A 22,034-nucleotide genomic window follows, 5' to 3' on the forward strand; every position below is an offset into this window, starting at 1 on the left:
GATATGCTGTTAAGCAATAGTTCATCATTATTAAGAGTTTAGAACCACCCAGAGGGGGTTCTAAATCTGAGGCATTCGCCGTATCCTATGTTTATGTAACCAATTTGATCTAACCACCTAATCACTTATAATAAATGCTAATGCAGGGAACAGGGTGCAGACATCTTACCAAATGTACAGTGCCTGGCCTTTAGCAAGTTGTTGGTTGTGTATCACCCTGTTTGTCTTCAGTCAGAGTGCCTTTGAATTTCTATTGTGATCAAAGCATTTTATAGCTCAAGATTATTTACCAGGATGGGCTTGGTAGGCCTATTTAATGTTTACCTCAAATGTACAGCTTTTATATTGTATTGCATGATACAACACAAATAAAAGCCTTGAAAGATGTTCTTTAGGCAAATATTCAGATAGCTTTCGTTCTCATCTTGTTACTTGGGTTTTGAAAGACGTAATGGGAATTAGAGGTTGACTGAATAATCGGAATGGCCGATTAATTAAGGCCGATTTCAAGTTTTCATAACAATCGGTAATCGGTATTTTTTGCCACCGATTTGCCGATTTTAAAAAAAATAAAAAATTGTACACCTTTATTTATCTAGGCAAGTCAGATTAAGAACACATTCTTATTTTCAATGATGGCCTAGGAACGGGGGTTAACTGCCTTGTTCAGGGGGGATACGGGGATTTGTTTTTGCAACCTTCTGGTTACTAGTCCAACGCTCTAACCACCTGCCTTACATTGCACTCCACGAGGAGCCTGCATGGCAGGCTGACTACCTGTTACGTGAGGGCAGCAAGAAGCCAAGGTAAGTTGCTAGCTAGCATTAAACTTATCTTATAAAAAGCTATCAATCTTAACATAATCACTAGTTAACTACACATGGTTGATGATATTACTAGTTTATCTAACGTGTCCTGCGTTGCATATAATCGATGCGGTGCCTGTTAATTTCTCATCGAATCACAGCCTACTTCGACAAACGGGTGATGATTTAACAAGCGCATTTGCAAAAAAAGCACTGTCATTGCACCAATGTACCTAACCATAAACATCAATGCCTTTCTTTAAAATCAATACACAAGTATATATTTTTAAACCTGCATATTTAGTTAATATTGCCTGCTAACATGAAATTGTGTCACTGCTCTTGCGTTCATTGCCTGGCTCGTTGCGAACTAATTTGCCAGAATTGTACGTAATTATGACATACCATTGAAGGTTGTGCAATGTAACAGGAATATTTAGACTTAGGGATGCCACCCGTTAGATATAATACGGACCGGTTCCGTATTTCACTAAAATAAAAAAACGTTTGTTTTCGAGATGATAGTTTCCGGATTCGACCATATTAATAACCTAAGGCTCGTATTTCTGTGTGTTATTATATTATAATTAAGTCTATGATTTGATAGAGCAGTCTGACTGAGCGGTGGTAGGCACCAGCAGGCTCATAAGCATTCATTCAAACAGCACTTTCGTGCATTTTGCCAGCAGCTCTTCGCAATGCATTGCGCTGTTTATGACTTCAAGCCTGTCAACTCCCAAGATTAGGCTGGTGTAACCGATGTGAAATGGCTAGCTAGTTAGCGGGTATGCGCTAATAGCATTTCAAACGTCACTCGCTCTGAGACTTGGAGTAGTTGTTCCCCTTGCTCTACATGCTGCTTCGAGGGTGGCTGTTGTCGATGTGTTCCTGGTTCGAGCCCAGGTAGGAGTGAGGAGAGGGACGGAAGCAATACTGTTACACTGGAAATACTAAAGTGCCTATAAGAACATCCAATAGTCAAAGGTATATGAAATACAAATCGTATAGAGAGAAATAGTCCTATAATTCCTATAATAACTACAACCTAAAACTTCTTACCTGGGAATATTGAAGACTCATGTTAAAAGGAACCACCAGCTTTCGTATGTTCCCATGTTCTGAGCAAGGCTCTTAAACGTTAGCTTTCTTACATGGCACATATTGTACTTTTACTTTCTTCTCCAACACTTTGTTTTTGCATTATTTAAACCAAATTGAACATGTTTCATTATTTATTTCAGGCTAAATTGATTTTATTTATATATTATATTAAGTTAAAATAAGTGTTCATTCAGTATTGTTGTAATTGTCATTATTACAAATAACCAAAAAAATCGGCCGATTAATCGGTATCCGGTTTTTGGGTCCTCCAATAATCGGTATCGGTATCGGCATTGAAAAATCATAATCAGTCGACCTCTAATGGGAATGTGGTCATTGGATCCTGAGGTAAAGTAAACGGTATCTGAGTGGGGTAGGGACAAGCATGGATTTGGACTGCGGTAGAGTTTCCCAGATTGTAGATACTTAATATACACAAATACATGTTCCTTGTAATTATGTGGTGCATATCAAGGTCACAAGTACAGAAAATCTCTTTTTTGTCTACAAACCTTTGTGTGTCTTGCACCATATGTCTTTGTATGACCAGCTGCTACTGGGGATCTTTCATGTGTGTGTGTGTTGGGGGGGGGGGGCTTTTGTTGTGTCTACCCTTGCGTGTCTGGCTGAGTTGACAGTATGTGAGAGGACAGTGTAACAAGAGTCGAAACCTTGTCCTCTTTGTTTGGTAATTATACCACTCTGCGTTCACATGGTAGAGGGGTACTGTGAAGAACCATCAGGGGAGAGAGAAAGGAGCACGCCAAACAAAGCCTTAACAATCTGGAAATAATTCCCTTGACCCTATTCAACCCACTGGTTTTAGGCATAGTCCTTCATCTCTTACTATAGGGCTATGGTGTAGGGCTATGGTGTAGGGCTATGGTGTAGGGCTATGGTGTAGGGCTATGGTGTAGGACTATGGTGTAGGGCAATGGTGTAGGACGATGGTGTAGGGCTATGGTGTAGGGCTATGGTGTATGGCAATGGTGTAGGGCTATGGTGTAGGGCGATGGTGTAGGGCTATGGTGTAGGGCTATGGTGTAGGGCGATGGTGCAGGGCTATGGTGTAGCGCTATGGTGTAGGGCGATGGTGTAGCGCTATGGTGTAGGGCTATGGTGTAGGGCTATGGTGTAGGGCTATGGTGTAGCGCTATGGTGTAGGGCGCTATGGTGTAGCGCTATGGTGTAGGGCTATGGTTTATTGGACATTATGTCTGTCAGATACTGACAAGGAACACTACACCATGTAATTTATTAATGCACTGTATTGTTAGTGTTGCAACAGTGAACTTGAAAGTGCTTCTACCTACTTTGCTAGCCTATATCCCAAATCCCCAAACACTTTGTATAAAAGTGAGAAGGTGCTGTGAGATTTAAGCGCCAGTCGAACACTGTCAGGAAATTTCAGTTTAAATGTAGGAAACACTGTCTGCGCTAATGTTCACAGGTTGGAGTTTTACCTTGGATTTGGCACTGGATAAAAAAGTGGGCACAGTCAGTAGGAATCTTTCTCCAGTGATCATTGTTGAAGAATCTTGCTTTATTGTGGTGATAAAGTTGAAAAGTTACTGGAGCATTCTTCAAACCAAAAGGCATTACTTTAAAGTGGAACAAGCCAGCAGAGGTGAAAAGCAGTGCTTTGTTTGCAATTAGGTTAATGGGGTATGTTTGTAAATGTTGACTGACATGACCTTTGTGTCTTTAATGTATCTTTAAAGTGTTATTCTGTGACCCTTGTTGATCCTGGTTGTCTTTGATTCCAGACGGTGTCCACCGTGTAACGGCCTTCTGCACCCTGCGTGTCACCATCATCACCGACGACATGCTGACCAACAGCATCACGGTGCGCCTTGAGAACATGTCCCAAGAGCGCTTCTTGTCTCCGCTGCTCGCCCTCTTTATGGAGGGAGTGGCAGCGGTCCTGTCCACCCGCCCTGATGGCGTCTTTGTCTTCAACATCCAGAAGGACACACACGTCCAAGGGAGCATCCTCAACGTCACCTTCTCCGCCCTGCGCCCTATTGGAGGATCCGGGGGCACCATCCCCCCTGGACCTTTCTTCCCCTCAGAAGCCCTGCAGGAGCAGATTTATCTGAACCGGACTCTGCTCACCCTGGTGTCCAGCCAGCGTGTGCTGCCCTTTGACGATAACATCTGCCTCCGCGAGCCCTGTGAGAACTACATGAAGTGTGTGTCGGTGCTGAGGTTCAACAGCTCGGCACCCTTCGTGTCCTCGGATACGGTGCTGTTCCGGCCTATCCACCCGGTGACGGGGCTGCGCTGCCGATGCCCAGCAGGTTTCACGGGGGACTACTGTGAGATGGAGATTGACCTGTGCTACTCAGGGCCCTGCCAGAATAACGGCAAGTGCCGGAGCAGGGAAGGCGGGTACACTTGTGAGTGTCCGGAGGACTTCACCGGTGAGTGTTGTTATCCACTTTTTGGTTTCCTACTTGACTCTTTTTCTTTCACCCCATTCTTGATCTGCTATTTTTCACGTCAGTCTTTCTTTCACCTTTCACTCTGACTTTGCTTTGGTCTTTCTTTCCCATCTCTCTGTTGTTAGGGTTAGGGTTAGCCTCTCTGTTGTTAGGGTTAGGGTTAGTCTCTCTGTTGTTAGGGTTAGGGTTAGTCTCTCTGTTGTTAGGGTTAGTCTCTCTGTTTTTACATTTACATTTAAGTCATTTAGCAGACGCTCTTATCCAGAGCGACTTACAAATTGGTGCATTCACCTTAAATATCCAGTGGAACAACCACTTTACAATAGTGCATCTAAATCTTTTAAGGGGGGTTAGAAGGATTACTTTATCCTATCCCAGGTATTCCTTGAAGAGGTGGGGTTTCAGGTGTCTCCGGAAGGTGGTGATTGACTCCGCCGTCCTGGCGTCGTGAGGGAGCTTGTTCCACCATTGGGGTGCCAGAGCAGCGAACAGTTTTGACTGGGCTGAGCGGGAACTGTGCTTCCTCAGAGGTAGGGAGGCGAGCAGGCCAGAGGTGGATGAACGGAGTGCCCTTGTTTGGGTGTAGGGCCTGATCAGAGCCTGAAGGTACGGAGGTGCCGTTCCCCTCACAGCTCCGTAGGCAAGCACCATGGTCTTGTAGCGGATGCGAGCTTCGACTGGAAGCCAACTCTGTTGTTAGGGTTAGTCTCTGTTGTTAGGGTTAGGGTTAGTTTCTCTGTTGTTAGGGTTAGAGTTAGTCTCTCTGTTGTTAGGGTTAGTCTCTGTGTCATTAGTACTTAGATAGAGACATGCCTACCCCCACCGAGAACTCACATCTGCTTTGACATAGCGTCTGTCTGCAGAGCTTAATATTCCCGCTATATTAAAGACATGGCCCACAGCCAAAACCATGATTCTGCAGAGAGGCTATTACCTGTTAATCAAACCCTAGCCTTCTATGCTTTGAAGACTCTTGGCCAGCTCCAGGTAGTCTCAAGTCATAACGTGGCTGATGATGGTTGACCTGACAGTGTTGGCCTCAGGTTTCTCACACTTTCGGGAAAAAGATCCCTTGTAATTCCCTCCAAACCGGAGATTATCTGTCTTGCAGTCGGGTCATTACCTGCTGGAATTCCGTGCTCCGTAAGTCATAGGTGTTCTCTTTATCCAGATCTTGTCAGGGTAATTTGCAACACACAACACCCCACACTAGGAGCTGGAAATAGATCTGGTAGTGGCACATTGGAATGCAAAGACCTTGTGGTGTTGACAATGCAACTTTTGACCTGTGGGAAAATCATCTCTTGACTCCTTGGTGCTCTCTTTCATAATATGTAATACAATGACCCTTAAACGGTGACATAATCCCACTTCACTTTCCACACACATTTCTCTGTGGTCTTCCTGTCTCTGTTCCCTATCGCTTCAATATAAAAGCCTTGGCGTGTAATACATTGTTACCATACTGTAAATGATCCTTTCCTGTTTTTTTTATTGGGAGCTATCTTTCAGCTCAGTACGTGACCCCTTAATGGTCACCCCAAGCTGTTAGGGAAAGGAAAACAGAGTGATGTCATCACTACTGACATCAGCATCCATTTGAATGGTGTCACCTCTGGAACACATCTCAGGTCTAGTTAACCAGGCAGGACAGTGTCAGTGTGGGTTGCTGACAGGTCGTGACAGGTGTCTTACAGACCACCAAGGTGGCCTGCTGCTTGGCCAAAGACACTCCATTGTCCTGTTGTCATTATGCCACAGGCCGTTTGGTTCCAGCAAAGAGCCAAGGGTCAGTCTGGGTCACAGAGCATGGTGGTTACAATCTACTGTGTTTTGACATGCTTGTGAAGGGGGCCCCAACCCCCCTCTTTCTGAGTCCATTCAGACTAGCTTGTAGGTTGTGTTGTAATGGAGTTGAACTTGTGTCTGCTGAAAACCTGACTGATTTCAGCTTGTTCCCCAAAATATATTTGTGGGGCTTCGTCGAGGACACATCACAATATATAGGCCTGAAAGGAGGATTTAAAGGAGAACATGTGTACCCGTTTACACACCTACCTCAACTTTTGTCAATAACAGTTTTTCAGTTTTTTATACTCAGCAGTTTTTTATACCCCGGCCGCCCGGCCGCCCGTTTCTGTTCCCTTCCTACAGGTGAGCATTGTGAGGTGAACTCCCGCTCTGGCCGTTGCGTCCCGGGGGTGTGTAAGAACGGGGCCAGGTGTGTGGATCTCCTGGTGGGGGGGGTTTGTGTGCCAGTGCCCCCCAGGGGAGTACCAGAAACCCTATTGTGAGATGAGCACCCGCAGCTTCCCTGGCCAGTCCTTCATCACCTTCAGAGGGCTACGGCAGAGGTTTCACTTCACTGTGTCCTTCATGTAAGTACACCTATGTATCTTATAACATGTCTCTATAATAATGTGTACGTGTGTATGAGTGGCTTTTTGTTGGGGGGGGGGGGGGGAGGGGTGGTGTTCTCTTTGCACTCAAGAACACCTGGAGATTTTTTGACATAGTACTCAGCCAAATGGTACACATCTAACGCCATGTCTGAATATACAGTACCAGTCAAATGTTTGGATACATCTACTCATTCAAGGGTTTTTATATATTTTTTACTATTTTCTACATTGTAGAATAATAGTGAAGACATCAAAACTATGAAATAACACATATGGAATCATGTAGTAAACAAAAAAGTGTTAAACAAATAAAAATGCCTTGATGACAGCTGGCATTCTCTCAACCAGCTTCATGAAGTAGTCACCTGGAATGCATTTCAATTAACAGGTGTGCCTTGTTAAAAGTTAATTTGTGGAATTTCTTTTGTGCTTAATGTGTTTGAGCCAATCAGTTGTGTTGTGACAAGGTAGACGTGGTATACAGAAGATAGGCCTAATTGGTAAAAGACCAAGTCCATATTATGGCAAGAACAGCTCAAATAAGCAAAGATAAACCACCGTCCATCATTACTTAAAGACATGAAGGTCAGTCAAAATGGAAAATTTCAAGAACTTTGAAAGTTTCTTCAAGTGCAGTCGCAAAAACTATCAAGCGCTATGATGAAACTGCCTCTCATGATGACTGCCACAGGAAAGGAAGACCCAGAGTCACCTCTGCTGCAGAGGATAAGTTCATTAGAGTTACCAGCCTCAGAAATTGCAGCCCAAATAAATGCTTCACAGAGTTCAAGTAACAGACACATCTGAACATCAACTGTTCAGAGGAGACTGTGTGAATCAGACCTTCATGGTCGAATTGCTGCAAAGAAACCACTACTAAAGGACACCAATAATAAGTAGACACTTGCTTGGGCCAAGAAACACGAGCAATGAACATTTGGTCTCATGAGTCCAAATTTGACATTTTTGGTTCCAACTGCTGTGAGATGCAGAGTAGGTGTACGGATGATCTCTGCATGTGTGGTTCCCACTGTGAAGCATGGAGGAGGAGGTGTGAGGGTGCTTTGCTGACACTGTCAGTGATTTATTTATAATTCAAGGCACACTTAACCAGCATGGCTACCACAGCATTCTGCATCGATACATCATCCATCATCTGGTTTGCGCTTGTGGGACTATCATTTGTTTTTCAACAGGACAATGACCCAACACACCTCCAGGCTGTGTAAGGGCTATTTGACCAAGAAGTAGAGTGATGGAGAGCTGCATCAGATGACCTGGTCTCCACAATCACCCGACCTCAACCCAATTGAGAAGGTTTGGGATAAGTTGGACTGCAGAGTGAAGGAAAAGCAGCCAACAAGCGCTCATCATATGTGGGAACTCCTTCAAGACTGTTGGAAAAGCATTCCTCATGAAACTGGTTGAGAGAATGCTAATAGTGTGCAACGCTGTCATCAAGGCAAAGAGTGGCTACTTTGAAATTGCTAAAGTATATTTTGATTTGTTTAACATTTTCTTGGTTACTATATGATTCCATATGTGTTAGTTCATAGTTTTGATGTCTTTACTATTATTCTACAATGTAGAAAATAGGAAAAATAAATAAAAACTCTTGAATGAGTAGGTGTGTCCAAACTTTTGACTGGTACTGTACATACAACCCTTTGTAATAAGCAGTAATGGCTGTATCCATGGAAACACAAATAAATATCGCCCCATTCTCTTTGTCTCACTCACTGGACATGCTTAGGCATAGGCACATCTGAACCTCAAATCACAGAAGTGCTGAATCACAGGGCTGGTACATCAGCCTTGACATTTGTGTTCTCTTTTCATGAAAGAAGCACAAGCCATTTCATCCAGTGGTTAGATGCAGATATTGGTTCAAATAGTATTCATTTTTAATTTGAAATACATTAAAAGTTTAAGAGCTTGCCTGGAGTGACATTTTATATATCAAGGCTGTAGTGAAACATCTCTTCCTAGCGTCCAGCTCAGGTTCCCTGGCAAAGGTAAAAACAGGAAGTGATGCGTGGAGCCAGGGGACTCTAGATGTTTGGCTTTGTTGATCATGGTTTCCTGTGACGCTGCCCTGTGCCATATGGCTTTTGACTTTTGTGTCCGTACCCGCTTCGTGCCAAAGGGTTCATGACACACAGCGGAATGCCTCCCAGTACTAGCTCTGGTTCTATGTCTGTCCGCACCAATCTTCCTTCCCTCCGTAATTTTCCAAATTCCTTTTGCTCCTCTCATTGTCCCTAGTTCAATAGGATAATTTTTTTAATTTTCCCTTTTCACTCTCATTGTCCGTCATTTCCCAGGTTCATTTGTCTCTCAATGTGTCCCACTCTCCCCCATTCTTTCACCTCAAGACAGGTTTAAGTCTTGAGACAATTGAGACACGGATTGTGTATGTGTGCCATTCAGTGGGTGAATGGGCAATACAAAATATTTAAGCGACTTTGAACGGGGTATGGTAGTAGGAGCCAGGCGCACCGGTTTGCCAGGCGCACCGGTTTGTGTCAACAGTTTCCCGTGTGTATCAAGAATGGTCCATCACCCAAAGGACATCCAGCCAACTTGACACAACTGTGGGAAGCATTGGAGTCAACATGGGCCAGCATCCCTGTGGATTTCTTTCAGGATTTCTTTCAGGAAGGTATTCTTAATGTTTTGTACACTCAGTGTACTGTATAATCAATGATAATATAATATATTGTACTGTATAATAAGTTATAATATACTATACAATCAATGATTATATACTGTACCAGGGTTAGGGTCAATTCCATTTCAATTTCAGTCAATTCAGAAAGTAAATGAATTTCCAATTCCAAATTTTCCTAATTGAAAAGCATTGGAAAATAATTGGAATTGGAGTTAGAATTTCATTGTACTTCTGGAATTTAAATGTTTTTTACCCTAAGCCTGTACTGTACAATCAATGTGACCTTTGCTCCTGTCTGACCTCCTGTATGGCCTGCAGGTTTGCCACCAGAGAGAGGAATGCCCTGCTGCTTTACAACGGAAGGTTTAACGAGAAGCATGACTTCATCGCCTTGGAGATCATCGAGGAACAAATCCAGCTCACCTTCTCAGCAGGTAAGGACGTAAAGGATGCTGAGATGGCCGCCAGACTTCCATTTACTCTGTTCCTTTTGCTTCACTTCACTTCACTTCTCTCTCCTATCCCCCTCTCTGTGAAATACTAAATCTCATTAACAGGGAGGTTCTGACCAACTGGGCAGGGGTCAGAGTTTATGGAGCCCACCCTCAGATACCTGAGAAAATTGAGGGTAAACAGTGATCATGCAGTTCACCCAGTGGACCGTGTTGTGTTGAGTTTGGCAGGGAATTACGGCCATGGAGGTATTAGCCTAAGTAAACAATCATTAACCGACAGTCTATCTAACTATAATAGTGTTCACTGATCTGGATCACTAGCACCGATATTAAAATAACCAAAACTTCCCCTTCCCCAGCCCCATCCCTCAGCTTTATACCAAACCTTCCCCAGCCCCATCCCTCAGCTTTATACCAAACCTTCCCCAGCCCCATCCCTCAGCTTTATACCAAACCTTCCCCAGCCCCATCCCTCAGCTTTATACCAAACCTTCCCCAGCCCCATCCCTCAGCTTTATACCAAACCTTCCCCAGCCCCATCCCTCAGCTTTATACCAAACCTTCCCCTGCCCCATCCCTCAGCTTTATACCAACCCTTCCCCAGCCCCATCCCTCAGCTTTATACCAAACCTTCCCCAGCCCCATCCCTCAGCTTTATACCAAACCTTCCCCAGCCCCATCCCTCAGCTTTATACCAAACCTTCCCCAGCCCCATCCCTCAGCTTTATACCAAACCTTCCCCTGCCCCATCCCTCAGCTTTATACCAACCCTTCCCCAGCCCCATCCCTCAGCTTTATACCAAACCTTCCCCAGCCCCATCCCTCAGCTTTATACCAAACCTTCCCCAGCCCCATCCCTCAGCTTTATACCAAACCTTCCCCAGCCCCATCCCTCAGCTTTATACCAAACCTTCCCCTGCCCCATCCCTCAGCTTTATACCAAACCTTCCCCAGCCCCATCCCTCAGCTTTATACCAAACCTTCCCCAGCCCCATCCCTCAGCTTTATACCAAATCTTCCCCAGCCCCATCCCTCAGCTTTATACCAAACTTTCCCCAGCCCCATCCCTCAGCTTTATACCAAACCTTCCCCAGCCCCATCCCTCAGCTTTATACCAAACCTTCCCCTGCCCCATCCCTCAGCTTTATACCAACCCTTCCCCAGCCCCATCCCTCAGCTTTATACCAAACCTTCCCCAGCCCCATCCCTCAGCTTTATACCAAACCTTCCCCAGCCCCATCCCTCAGCTTTATACCAACCCTTCCCCAGCCCCATCCCTCAGCTTTATACCAAACCTTCCCCAGCCCCATCCCTCAGCTTTATACCAAACCTTCCCCTGCCCCATCCCTCAGCTTTATACCAAACCTTCCCCAGCCCCATCCCTCAGCTTTATACCAAACCTTCCCCTGCCCCATCCCTCAGCTTTATACCAAACCTTCCCCAGCCCCATCCCTCAGCTTTATACCAAACCTTCCCCTGTCCCATCCCTCAGCTTTATACCAAACCTTCCCCTGTCCCATCCCTCAGCTTTATACCAAACCTTCCCCAGCCCCATCCCTCAGCTTTATACCAAACCTTCCCCAGCCCCATCCCTCAGCTTTATACCAAACCTTCCCCAGCCCCATCCCTCAGCTTTATACCAAACCTTCCCCAGCCCCATCCCTCAGCTTTATACCAAACCTTCCCCAGCCCCATCCCTCAGCTTTATACCAAACCTTCCCCAGCCCCATCCCTCAGCTTTATACCAAACCTTCCCCTGCCCCATCCCTCAGCTTTATACCAAACCTTCCCCAGCCCCATCCCTCAGCTTTATACCAAACCTTCCCCTGCCCCATCCCTCAGCTTTATACCAAACCTTCCCCAACACCATCCCTCAGCTTTATACTAAACCTTCCCCAGCCCCATCCCTCAGCTTTATACCAAACCTTCCCCAGCCCCATCCCTCAGCTTTATACCAAACCTTCCCCAGCCCCATCCCTCAGCTTTATACCAAACCTTCCCCAGCCCCATCCCTCAGCTTTATACCAAACCTTCCCCAGCCCCATCCCTCAGCTTTATACCAAACCTTCCCCAGCCCCATCCCTCAGCTTTATACCAAACCTTCCCCTGCCCCATCCCTCAGCTTTATACCAACCCTTCCCCAGCCCCATCCCTCAGCTTTATACCAAACCTTCCCCAGCCCCATCCCTCAGCTTTATACCAAACCTTCCCCTGCCCCATCCCTCAGCTTTATACCAACCCTTCCCCAGCCCCATCCCTCAGCTTTATACCAAACCTTCCCCAGCCCCATCCCTCAGCTTTATACCAAACCTTCCCCAGCCCCATCCCTCAGCTTTATACCAAACCTTCCCCAGCCCCATCCCTCAGCTTTATACCAAACCTTCCCCTGCCCCATCCCTCAGCTTTATACCAAACCTTCCCCAGCCCCATCCCTCAGCTTTATACCAAACCTTCCCCAGCCCCATCCCTCAGCTTTATACCAAACCTTCCCCAGCCCCATCCCTCAGCTTTATACCAAACTTTCCCCAGCCCCATCCCTCAGCTTTATACCAAACCTTCCCCAGCCCCATCCCTCAGCTTTATACCAAACCTTCCCCTGCCCCATCCCTCAGCTTTATACCAACCCTTCCCCAGCCCCATCCCTCAGCTTTATACCAAACCTTCCCCAGCCCCATCCCTCAGCTTTATACCAAACCTTCCCCAGCCCCATCCCTCAGCTTTATACCAACCCTTCCCCAGCCCCATCCCTCAGCTTTATACCAAACCTTCCCCAGCCCCATCCCTCAGCTTTATACCAAACCTTCCCCTGCCCCATCCCTCAGCTTTATACCAAACCTTCCCCAGCCCCATCCCTCAGCTTTATACCAAACCTTCCCCTGCCCCATCCCTCAGCTTTATACCAAACCATCCCCAGCCCCATCCCTCAGCTTTATACCAAACCTTCCCCAGCCCCATCCCTCAGCTTTATACCAAACCTTCCCCAGCCCCATCCCTCAGCTTTATACCAAACCTTCCCCAGCCCCATCCCTCAGCTTTATACCAAACCTTCCCCAGCCCCATCCCTCAGCTTTATACCAAACCTTCCCCAGCCCCATCCCTCAGCTTTATACCAAACCTTCCCCAGCCCCATCCCTCAGCTTTATACCAAACCTTCCCCAGCCCCATCCCTCAGCTTTATACCAAACCTTCCCCAGCCCCATCCCTCAGCTTTATACCAAACCTTCCCCTGCCCCATCCCTCAGCTTTATACCACCCCTCCCCAGCCCCATCCCTCAGCTTTATACCAAACCTTCCCCTGCCCCATCCCTCAGCTTTATACTAAACCTTCCCCAGCCCCATCCCTCAGCTTTATACCAAACCTTCCCCTGCCCCATCCCTCAGCTTTATACCAAACCTTCCCCAACACCATCCCTCAGCTTTATACTAAACCTTCCCCAGCCCCATCCCTCAGCTTTATACCAAACCTTCCCCAGCCCCATCCCTCAGCTTTATACCAAACCTTCCCCTGCCCCATCCCTCATCTTTATACCAAACCTTCCCCAGCCCCATCCCTCAGCTTTATACCAAACCTTCCCCAGCCCCATCCCTCAGCTTTATACCAAACCTTCCCCAGCCCCATCCCTCAGCTTTATACCAAACCTTCCCCAGCCCCATCCCTCAGCTTTATACCAAACCTTCCCCAGCCCCATCCCTCAGCTTTATACCAAACCTTCCCCAGCCCCATCCCTCAGCTTTATACCAAACCTTCCCCAGCCCCATCCCTCAGCTTTATACCAAACCTTCCCCAGCCCCATCCCTCAGCTTTATACCAAACCTTCCCCTGCCCCATCCCTCAGCTTTATACCACCCCTCCCCAGCCCCATCCCTCAGCTTTATACCAAACCTTCCGCAGCCCCATCCCTCAGCTTTATACCAAACCTTCCCCAACACTATTCCTCAGCTTTATACCAAACCTTCCCCAGCCCCATCCCTCAGCTTTATACCAAACCTTCCCCTGCCCCATCCCTCAGCTTTATACCAACCCTTCCCCAGCCCCATCCCTCAGCTTTATACCAAACCTTCCCCAGCCCCATCCCTCAGCTTTATACCAAACCTTCCCCTGCCCCATCCCTCATCTTTATACCAAACCTTCCCCTGCCCCATCCCTCAGCTTTATACCAAACTTTCCCCTGCCCCATCCCTCAGCTTTATACTAAACCTTCCCCAGCCCCATCCCTCAGCTTTATACCAAACCTTCCCCAGCCCCATCCCTCAGCTTTATACCAAACCTTCCCCTGCCCCATCCCTCAGCTTTATACCAAACCTTCCCCAGCCCCATCCCTCAGCTTTATACCAAACCTTCCCCAGCCCCATCCCTCAGCTTTATACCAAACCTTCCCCAGCCCCATCCCTCAGCTTTATACCAAACCTTCCCCAGCCCCATCCCTCAGCTTTATACCAAACCTTCCCCAGCCCCATCCCTCAGCTTTATACCAAACCTTCCCCAGCCCCATCCCTCAGCTTTATACCAAACCTTCCCCAGCCCCATCCCTCAGCTTTATACCAAACCTTCCCCAGCCCCATCCCTCAGCTTTATACCAAACCTTCCCCAGCCCCATCCCTCAGCTTTATACCAAACCTTCCCCAGCCCCATCCCTCAGCTTTATACCAAACCTTCCCTGCCCCATCCCTCAGCTTTATACCAAACCTTCCCCAGCCCCATCCCTCAGCTTTATACCAAACCTTCCCCAGCCCCATCCCTCAGCTTTATACCAAACCTTCCCCAGCCCCATCCCTCAGCTTTATACCAAACCTTCCCCTGTCCCATCCCTCAGCTTTATACCAAACCTTCCCCAGCCCCATCCCTCAGCTTTATACCAAACCTTCCCCAGCCCCATCCCTCAGCTTTATACCAAACCTTCCCCAGCCCCATCCCTCAGCTTTATACCAAACCTTCCCCAGCCCCATCCCTCAGCTTTATACCAAACCTTCCCCAGCCCCATCCCTCAGCTTTATACCAAACCTTCCCCAGCCCCATCCCTCAGCTTTATACCAAACCTTCCCCTGCCCCATCCCTCAGCTTTATACCAAACCTTCCCCAGCCCCATCCCTCAGCTTTATACCAAACCTTCCCCTGCCCCATCCCTCAGCTTTATACCAAACCTTCCCCAACACCATCCCTCAGCTTTATACTAAACCTTCCCCAGCCCCATCCCTCAGCTTTATACCAAACCTTCCCCAGCCCCATCCCTCAGCTTTATACCAAACCTTCCCCAGCCCCATCCCTCAGCTTTATACCAAACCTTCCCCTGCCCCATCCCTCATCTTTATACCAAACCTTCCCCAGCCCCATCCCTCAGCTTTATACCAAACCTTCCCCAGCGCCATCCCTCAGCTTTATACCAAACCTTCCCCAGCCCCATCCCTCAGCTTTATACCAAACCTTCCCCAGCCCCATCCCTCAGCTTTATACCAAACCTTCCCCAGCCCCATCCCTCAGCTTTATACCAAACCTTCCCCAGCCCCATCCCTCAGCTTTATACCAAACTTTCCCTGTCCCATCCCTCAGCTTTATACCAAACCTTCCCCAGCCCCATCCCTCAGCTTTATACCAAACCTTCCCCAGCCCCATCCCTCAGCTTTATACCAAACCTTCCCCAGCCCCATCCCTCAGCTTTATACCAAACCTTCCCCTGCCCCATCCCTCAGCTTTATACCAAACCTTCCCCAGCCCCATCCCTCAGCTTTATACCAAACCTTCCCCTGCCCCATCCCTCAGCTTTATACCAAACCTTCCCCAACACCATCCCTCAGCTTTATACTAAACCTTCCCCAGCCCCATCCCTCAGCTTTATACCAAACCTTCCCCAGCCCCATCCCTCAGCTTTATACCAAACCTTCCCCTGCCCCATCCCTCATCTTTATACCAAACCTTCCCCAGCCCCATCCCTCAGCTTTATACCAAACCTTCCCCAGCCCCATCCCTCAGCTTTATACCAAACCTTCCCCAGCCCCATCCCTCAGCTTTATACCAAACCTTCCCCAGCCCCATCCCTCAGCTTTATACCAAACCTTCCCCAGCCCCATCCCTCAGCTTTATACCAAACCTTCCCCAGCCCCATCCCTCAGCTTTATACCAAACCTTCCCCAGCCCCATCCCTCAGCTTTATACCAAACCTTCCCCAGCCCCATCCCTCAGCTTTATACCAAACCTTCCCCAGCCCCATCCCTCAGCTTTATACCAAACCTTCCCCTGCCCCATCCCTCAGCTTTATACCAAACCTTCCCCAGCCCCATCCCTCAGCTTTATACCAAACCTTCCCCAGCCCCATCCCTCAGCTTTATACCAAACCTTCCCCAGCCTATCCCTCAGCTTTATACCAAACCTTCCCCAGCCCCATCCCTCAGCTTTATACCAAACCTTCCCCAGCCCCATCCCTCAGCTTTATACCAAACCTTCCCCTGCCCCATCCCTCAGCTTTATACCAAACCTTCCCCAGCCCCATCCCTCAGCTTTATACCAAACCTTCCCCAGCCCCATCCCTCAGCTTTATACCAAACCTTCCCCAGCCCCATCCCTCAGCTTTATACCAAACCTTCCCCAGCCCCATCCCTCAGCTTTATACCAAACCTTCCCCAGCCCCATCCCTCAGCTTTATACCAAACCTTCCCCAGCCCCATCCCTCAGCTTTATACCAAACCTTCCCCTGTCCCATCCCTCAGCTTTATACCAAACCTTCCCCAGCCCCATCCCTCAGCTTTATACCAAACCTTCCCCAGCCCCATCCCTCAGCTTTATACCAAACCTTCCCCAGCCCCATCCCTCAGCTTTATACCAAACCTTCCCCAGCCCCATCCCTCAGCTTTATACCAAACCTTCCCCAGCCCCATCCCTCAGCTTTATACCAAACCTTCCCCAGCCCCATCCCTCAGCTTTATACCAAACCTTCCCCTGCCCCATCCCTCAGCTTTATACCAAACCTTCCCCAACACCATCCCTCAGCTTTATACTAAACCTTCCCCAGCCCCATCCCTCAGCTTTATACCAAACCTTCCCCAGCCCCATCCCTCAGCTTTATACCAAACCTTCCCCAGCCCCATCCCTCAGCTTTATACCAAACCTTCCCCAACACCATCCCTCAGCTTTATACTAAACCTTCCCCAGCCCCATCCCTCAGCTTTATACCAAACCTTCCCCAGCCCCATCCCTCAGCTTTATACCAAACCTTCCCCAGCCCCATCCCTCAGCTTTATACCAAACCTTCCCTGCCCCATCCCTCATCTTTATACCAAACCTTCCCCAGCCCCATCCCTCAGCTTTATACCAAACCTTCCCCAGCCCCATCCCTCAGCTTTATACCAAACCTTCCCCAGCCCCATCCCTCAGCTTTATACCAAACCTTCCCCAGCCCCATCCCTCAGCTTTATACCAAACCTTCCCCAGCCCCATCCCTCAGCTTTATACCAAACCTTCCCCTGCCCCATCCCTCAGCTTTATACCAAACTTTCCCCTGCCCCATCCCTCAGCTTTATACTAAACCTTCCCCAGCCCCATCCCTCAGCTTTATACCAAACCTTCCCCAGCCCCATCCCTCAGCTTTATACCAAACCTTCCCCTGCCCCATCCCTCAGCTTTATACCAAACCTTCCCCAGCCCCATCCCTCAGCTTTATACCAAACCTTCCCCAGCCCCATCCCTCAGCTTTATACCAAACCTTCCCCAGCCCCATCCCTCAGCTTTATACCAAACCTTCCCCAGCCCCATCCCTCAGCTTTATACCAAACCTTCCCCAGCCCCATCCCTCAGCTTTATACCAAACCTTCCCCAGCCCCATCCCTCAGCTTTATACCAAACCTTCCCCAGCCCCATCCCTCAGCTTTATACCAAACCTTCCCCAGCCCCATCCCTCAGCTTTATACCAAACCTTCCCCAGCCCCATCCCTCAGCTTTATACCAAACCTTCCCCTGCCCCATCCCTCAGCTTTATACCAAACCTTCCCCAGCCCCATCCCTCAGCTTTATACCAAACCTTCCCCAGCCCCATCCCTCAGCTTTATACCAAACCTCCCCGCCCCATCCCTCAGCTTTATACCAAACCTTCCCCAGCCCCATCCCTCAGCTTTATACCAAACCTTCCCCAGCCCCATCCCTCAGCTTTATACCAAACCTTCCCCAGCCCCATCCCTCAGCTTTATACCAAACCTTCCCCAGCCCCATCCCTCAGCTTTATACCAAACCTTCCCCAGCCCCATCCCTCAGCTTTATACCAAACCTTCCCCAGCCCCATCCCTCAGCTTTATACCAAACCTTCCCCTGCCCCATCCCTCAGCTTTATACCAAACCTTCCCCAGCCCCATCCCTCAGCTTTATACCAAACCTTCCCCAGCCCCATCCCTCAGCTTTATACCAAACCTTCCCCAGCCCCATCCCTCAGCTTTATACCAAACCTTCCCCAGCCCCATCCCTCAGCTTTATACCAAACCTTCCCCAGCCCCATCCCTCAGCTTTATACCAAACCTTCCCCAGCCCCATCCCTCAGCTTTATACCAAACCTTCCCCAGCCCCATCCCTCAGCTTTATACCAAACCTTCCCCAGCCCCATCCCTCAGCTTTATACCAAACCTTCCCCAGCCCCATCCCTCAGCTTTATACCAAACCTTCCCCAGCCCCATCCCTCAGCTTTATACCAAACCTTCCCCAGCCCCATCCCTCAGCTTTATACCAAACCTTCCCCTGCCCCATCCCTCAGCTTTATACCAAACCTTCCCCAGCCCCATCCCTCAGCTTTATACCAAACCTTCCCCAGCCCCATCCCTCAGCTTTATACCAAACCTTCCCCAGCCTATCCCTCAGCTTTATACCAAACCTTCCCCAGCCCCATCCCTCAGCTTTATACCAAACCTTCCCCAGCCCCATCCCTCAGCTTTATACCAAACCTTCCCCAGCCCCATCCCTCAGCTTTATACCAAACCTTCCCCAGCACCATCCCTCAGCTTTATACCAAACCTTCCCCAGCTCCATCCCTCAGCTTTATACTAAACCTTCCCCAGCACCATCCCTCAGCTTTATACCAAACCTTCCCCAGCCCCATCCCTCAGCTGTATACCACCCCTCCCCAGCCCCATCCCTCAGCTTTATACCAAACCTTCCGCAGCCCCATCCCTCAGCTTTATACCAAACCTTCCCCAACACTATCCCTCAGCTTTATACCAAACCTTCCCCAGCCCCATCCCTCAGCTTTATACCAAACCTTCCCCTGCCCCATCCCTCAGCTTTATACCAACCCTTCCCCAGCCCCATCCCTCAGCTTTATACCAAACCTTCCCCAGCCCCATCCCTCAGCTTTATACCAAACCTTCCCCTGCCCCATCCCTCAGCTTTATACCAAACTTTCCCCTGCCCCATCCCTCAGCTTTATACTAAACCTTCCCCAGCCCCATCCCTCAGCTTTATACCAAACCTTCCCCAGCCCCATCCCTCAGCATTATACCAAACCTTCCCCTGCCCCATCCCTCAGCTTTATACCAAACCTTCCCCAGCCCCATCCCTCAGCTTTATACCAAACCTTCCCCAGCCCCATCCCTCAGCTTTATACCAAACCTTCCCCAGCCCCATCCCTCAGCTTTATACCAAACCTTCCCCTGCCCCATCCCTCAGCTTTATACCAAACCTTCCCCAGCCCCATCCCTCAGCTTTATACCAAACCTTCCCCAGCCCCATCCCTCAGCTTTATACCAAACCTTCCCCAGCCTATCCCTCAGCTTTATACCAAACCTTCCCCAGCCCCATCCCTCAGCTTTATACCAAACCTTCCCCAGCCCCATCCCTCAGCTTTATACCAAACCTTCCCCAGCCCCATCCCTCAGCTTTATACCAAACCTTCCCCAGCACCATCCCTCAGCTTTATACCAAACCTTCCCCAGCCCCATCCCTCAGCTTTATACTAAACCTTCCCCAGCACCATCCCTCAGCTTTATACCAAACCTTCCCCAGCCCCATCCCTCAGCTGTATACCACCCCTCCCCAGCCCCATCCCTCAGCTTTATACCAAACCTTCCGCAGCCCCATCCCTCAGCTTTATACCAAACCTTCCCCAACACTATCCCTCAGCTTTATACCAAACCTTCCCCAGCCCCATCCCTCAGCTTTATACCAAACCTTCCCCTGCCCCATCCCTCAGCTTTATACCAACCCTTCCCCAGCCCCATCCCTCAGCTTTATACCAAACCTTCCCCAGCCCCATCCCTCAGCTTTATACCAAACCTTCCCCTGCCCCATCCCTCAGCTTTATACCAAACTTTCCCCTGCCCCATCCCTCAGCTTTATACTAAACCTTCCCCAGCCCCATCCCTCAGCTTTATACCAAACCTTCCCCAGCCCCATCCCTCAGCTTTATACCAAACCTTCCCCTGCCCCATCCCTCAGCTTTATACCAAACCTTCCCCAGCCCCATCCCTCAGCTTTATACCAAACCTTCCCCAGCCCCATCCCTCAGCTTTATACCAACCCTTCCCCTGCCCCATCCCTCAGCTTTATACCAAACCTTCCCCTGCCCCATCCCTCAGCTTTATACCAACCCTTCCCCAGCCCCATCCCTCAGCTTTATACCAAACCTTCCCCAGCCCCATCCCTCAGCTTTATACCAAACCTTCCCCTGCCCCATCCCTCAGCTTTATACCAAACTTTCCCCTGCCCCATCCCTCAGCTTTATACCAAACCTTCCCCAGCCCCATTCCTCAGCTTTATACCAAACCTTCCCCAGCCCCATCCCTCAGCTTTATACCAAACTTTCCCCTGCCCCATCCCTCAGCTTTATACCAAACCTTCCCCAGCCCCATCCCTCAGCTTTATACCAAACCTTCCCCAGCCCCATCCCTCAGCTTTATACCAAACCTTCCCCTGCCCCATCCCTCAGCTTTATACCAAACCTTCCCCAGCCCCATCCCTCAGCTTTATACCAAACCTTCCCCAGCCCCATCCCTCAGCTTTATACCAAACCTTCCCCAGCCCCATCCCTCAGCTTTATACCAACCCTTCCCCAGCCCCATCCCTCAGCTTTATACCAAACCTTCCCCAGCCCCATCCCTCAGCTTTATACCAAACCTTCCCCAGCCCCATCCCTCAGCTTTATACCAAACCTTCCCCTGCCCCATCCCTCAGCTTTATACCAAACCTTCCCCTGCCCCATCCCTCAGCTTTATACCAACCCTTCCCCAGCCCCATCCCTCAGCTTTATACCAAACCTTCCCCAGCACCATCCCTCAGCTTTATACCAAACCTTCCCCAGCCCCATCCCTCAGCTTTATACCAAACCAAGTGGCAGGGCTGCCATTGGGTGTCACACACTCAGGGTTGTGACTTCAAAGATAGAAAGAGAAGTGAGAGGAGGTATCTATGAAAAGCGCCAAACTCAGTTGGAATGGATTCCGTGTCGATTTAACTCTTTCCTGTTTGACTTTGTCCTGTTTCCATCGCTCTAGGAGAAGCCAAAACCACCGTATTACCCTTTGTCCTGAGTGGGGTCAGTGATGGTCAGTGGCATAGAGTACAGCTACACTACTACAACAAGGTAAGCACGCATCCTGGATAGGTGGAGGCTATCATGATAACATAAGATTTGATCCCTAAAAGAATGATGCATGTCCCTGTTTACTTGTTGTGCTTCGTGCCTACACCCAGACCACGCTTGGTCTGTGGGGTAAGTGACGAGTGGTGTGGTGGGCGCAGGGGAGAGGGGGGTGGTCATTGTTTGGAAATCCTTCAATTACAGTTACTAGGGCACCAGTAGGATTAGCATGTTATGAACCCAGATGAAGTGCCCTCATAAACCTCCAGGCCAAAGGTCATTCCAACCTCCTCAAACTCCAAACAGAGTTCAGAGTTTGAAAGGGTTGTCATGGGAACAAACACGCTGGTCTTTGTTTTGGGCGATTTTAGAGTTGATTTGAGGCCATTGTATTGACAAAGAATAGAATTATTGAGATTCCATTTTGAGCTTTGTACTCTTGTTTTGAAAGACAATCTGGTTTAGGCCTGTGTAACTTAACGGGATGGCCTCAAACAGAGAAGTATTTCTGGATCCAGGACTTTCTATGCAGGATTTTTTATGTTTATGGGCAGTGGAAGTTATTGTGGTCACCTTCAAAGATGGAACCCACTGAGAGTACTGTTCCTG

At 48.8% G+C, this 22,034-nt stretch overlaps 1 protein-coding gene across 1 annotated transcript in view; it reads left to right on the forward strand.

The window, feature by feature from the left end:
* Positions 1-22,034, forward strand: part of LOC106584596 (cadherin EGF LAG seven-pass G-type receptor 1) — a 90,861-nt gene that overhangs the window by 24,308 nt on the left and 44,519 nt on the right. Inside the window, 5 exon segments of the mRNA XM_014170067.2 lie at positions 3,674-4,330; positions 6,506-6,591; positions 6,593-6,729; positions 9,743-9,858; positions 21,340-21,428. Coding sequence (XP_014025542.2) covers positions 3,674-4,330; positions 6,506-6,591; positions 6,593-6,729; positions 9,743-9,858; positions 21,340-21,428 — 1,085 coding nt within the window.

This window comes from Salmo salar, chromosome ssa23 (genome assembly GCF_905237065.1).
Source record: "Salmo salar chromosome ssa23, Ssal_v3.1, whole genome shotgun sequence".
Taxonomy (NCBI): Eukaryota; Metazoa; Chordata; class Actinopteri; order Salmoniformes; family Salmonidae; genus Salmo; species Salmo salar.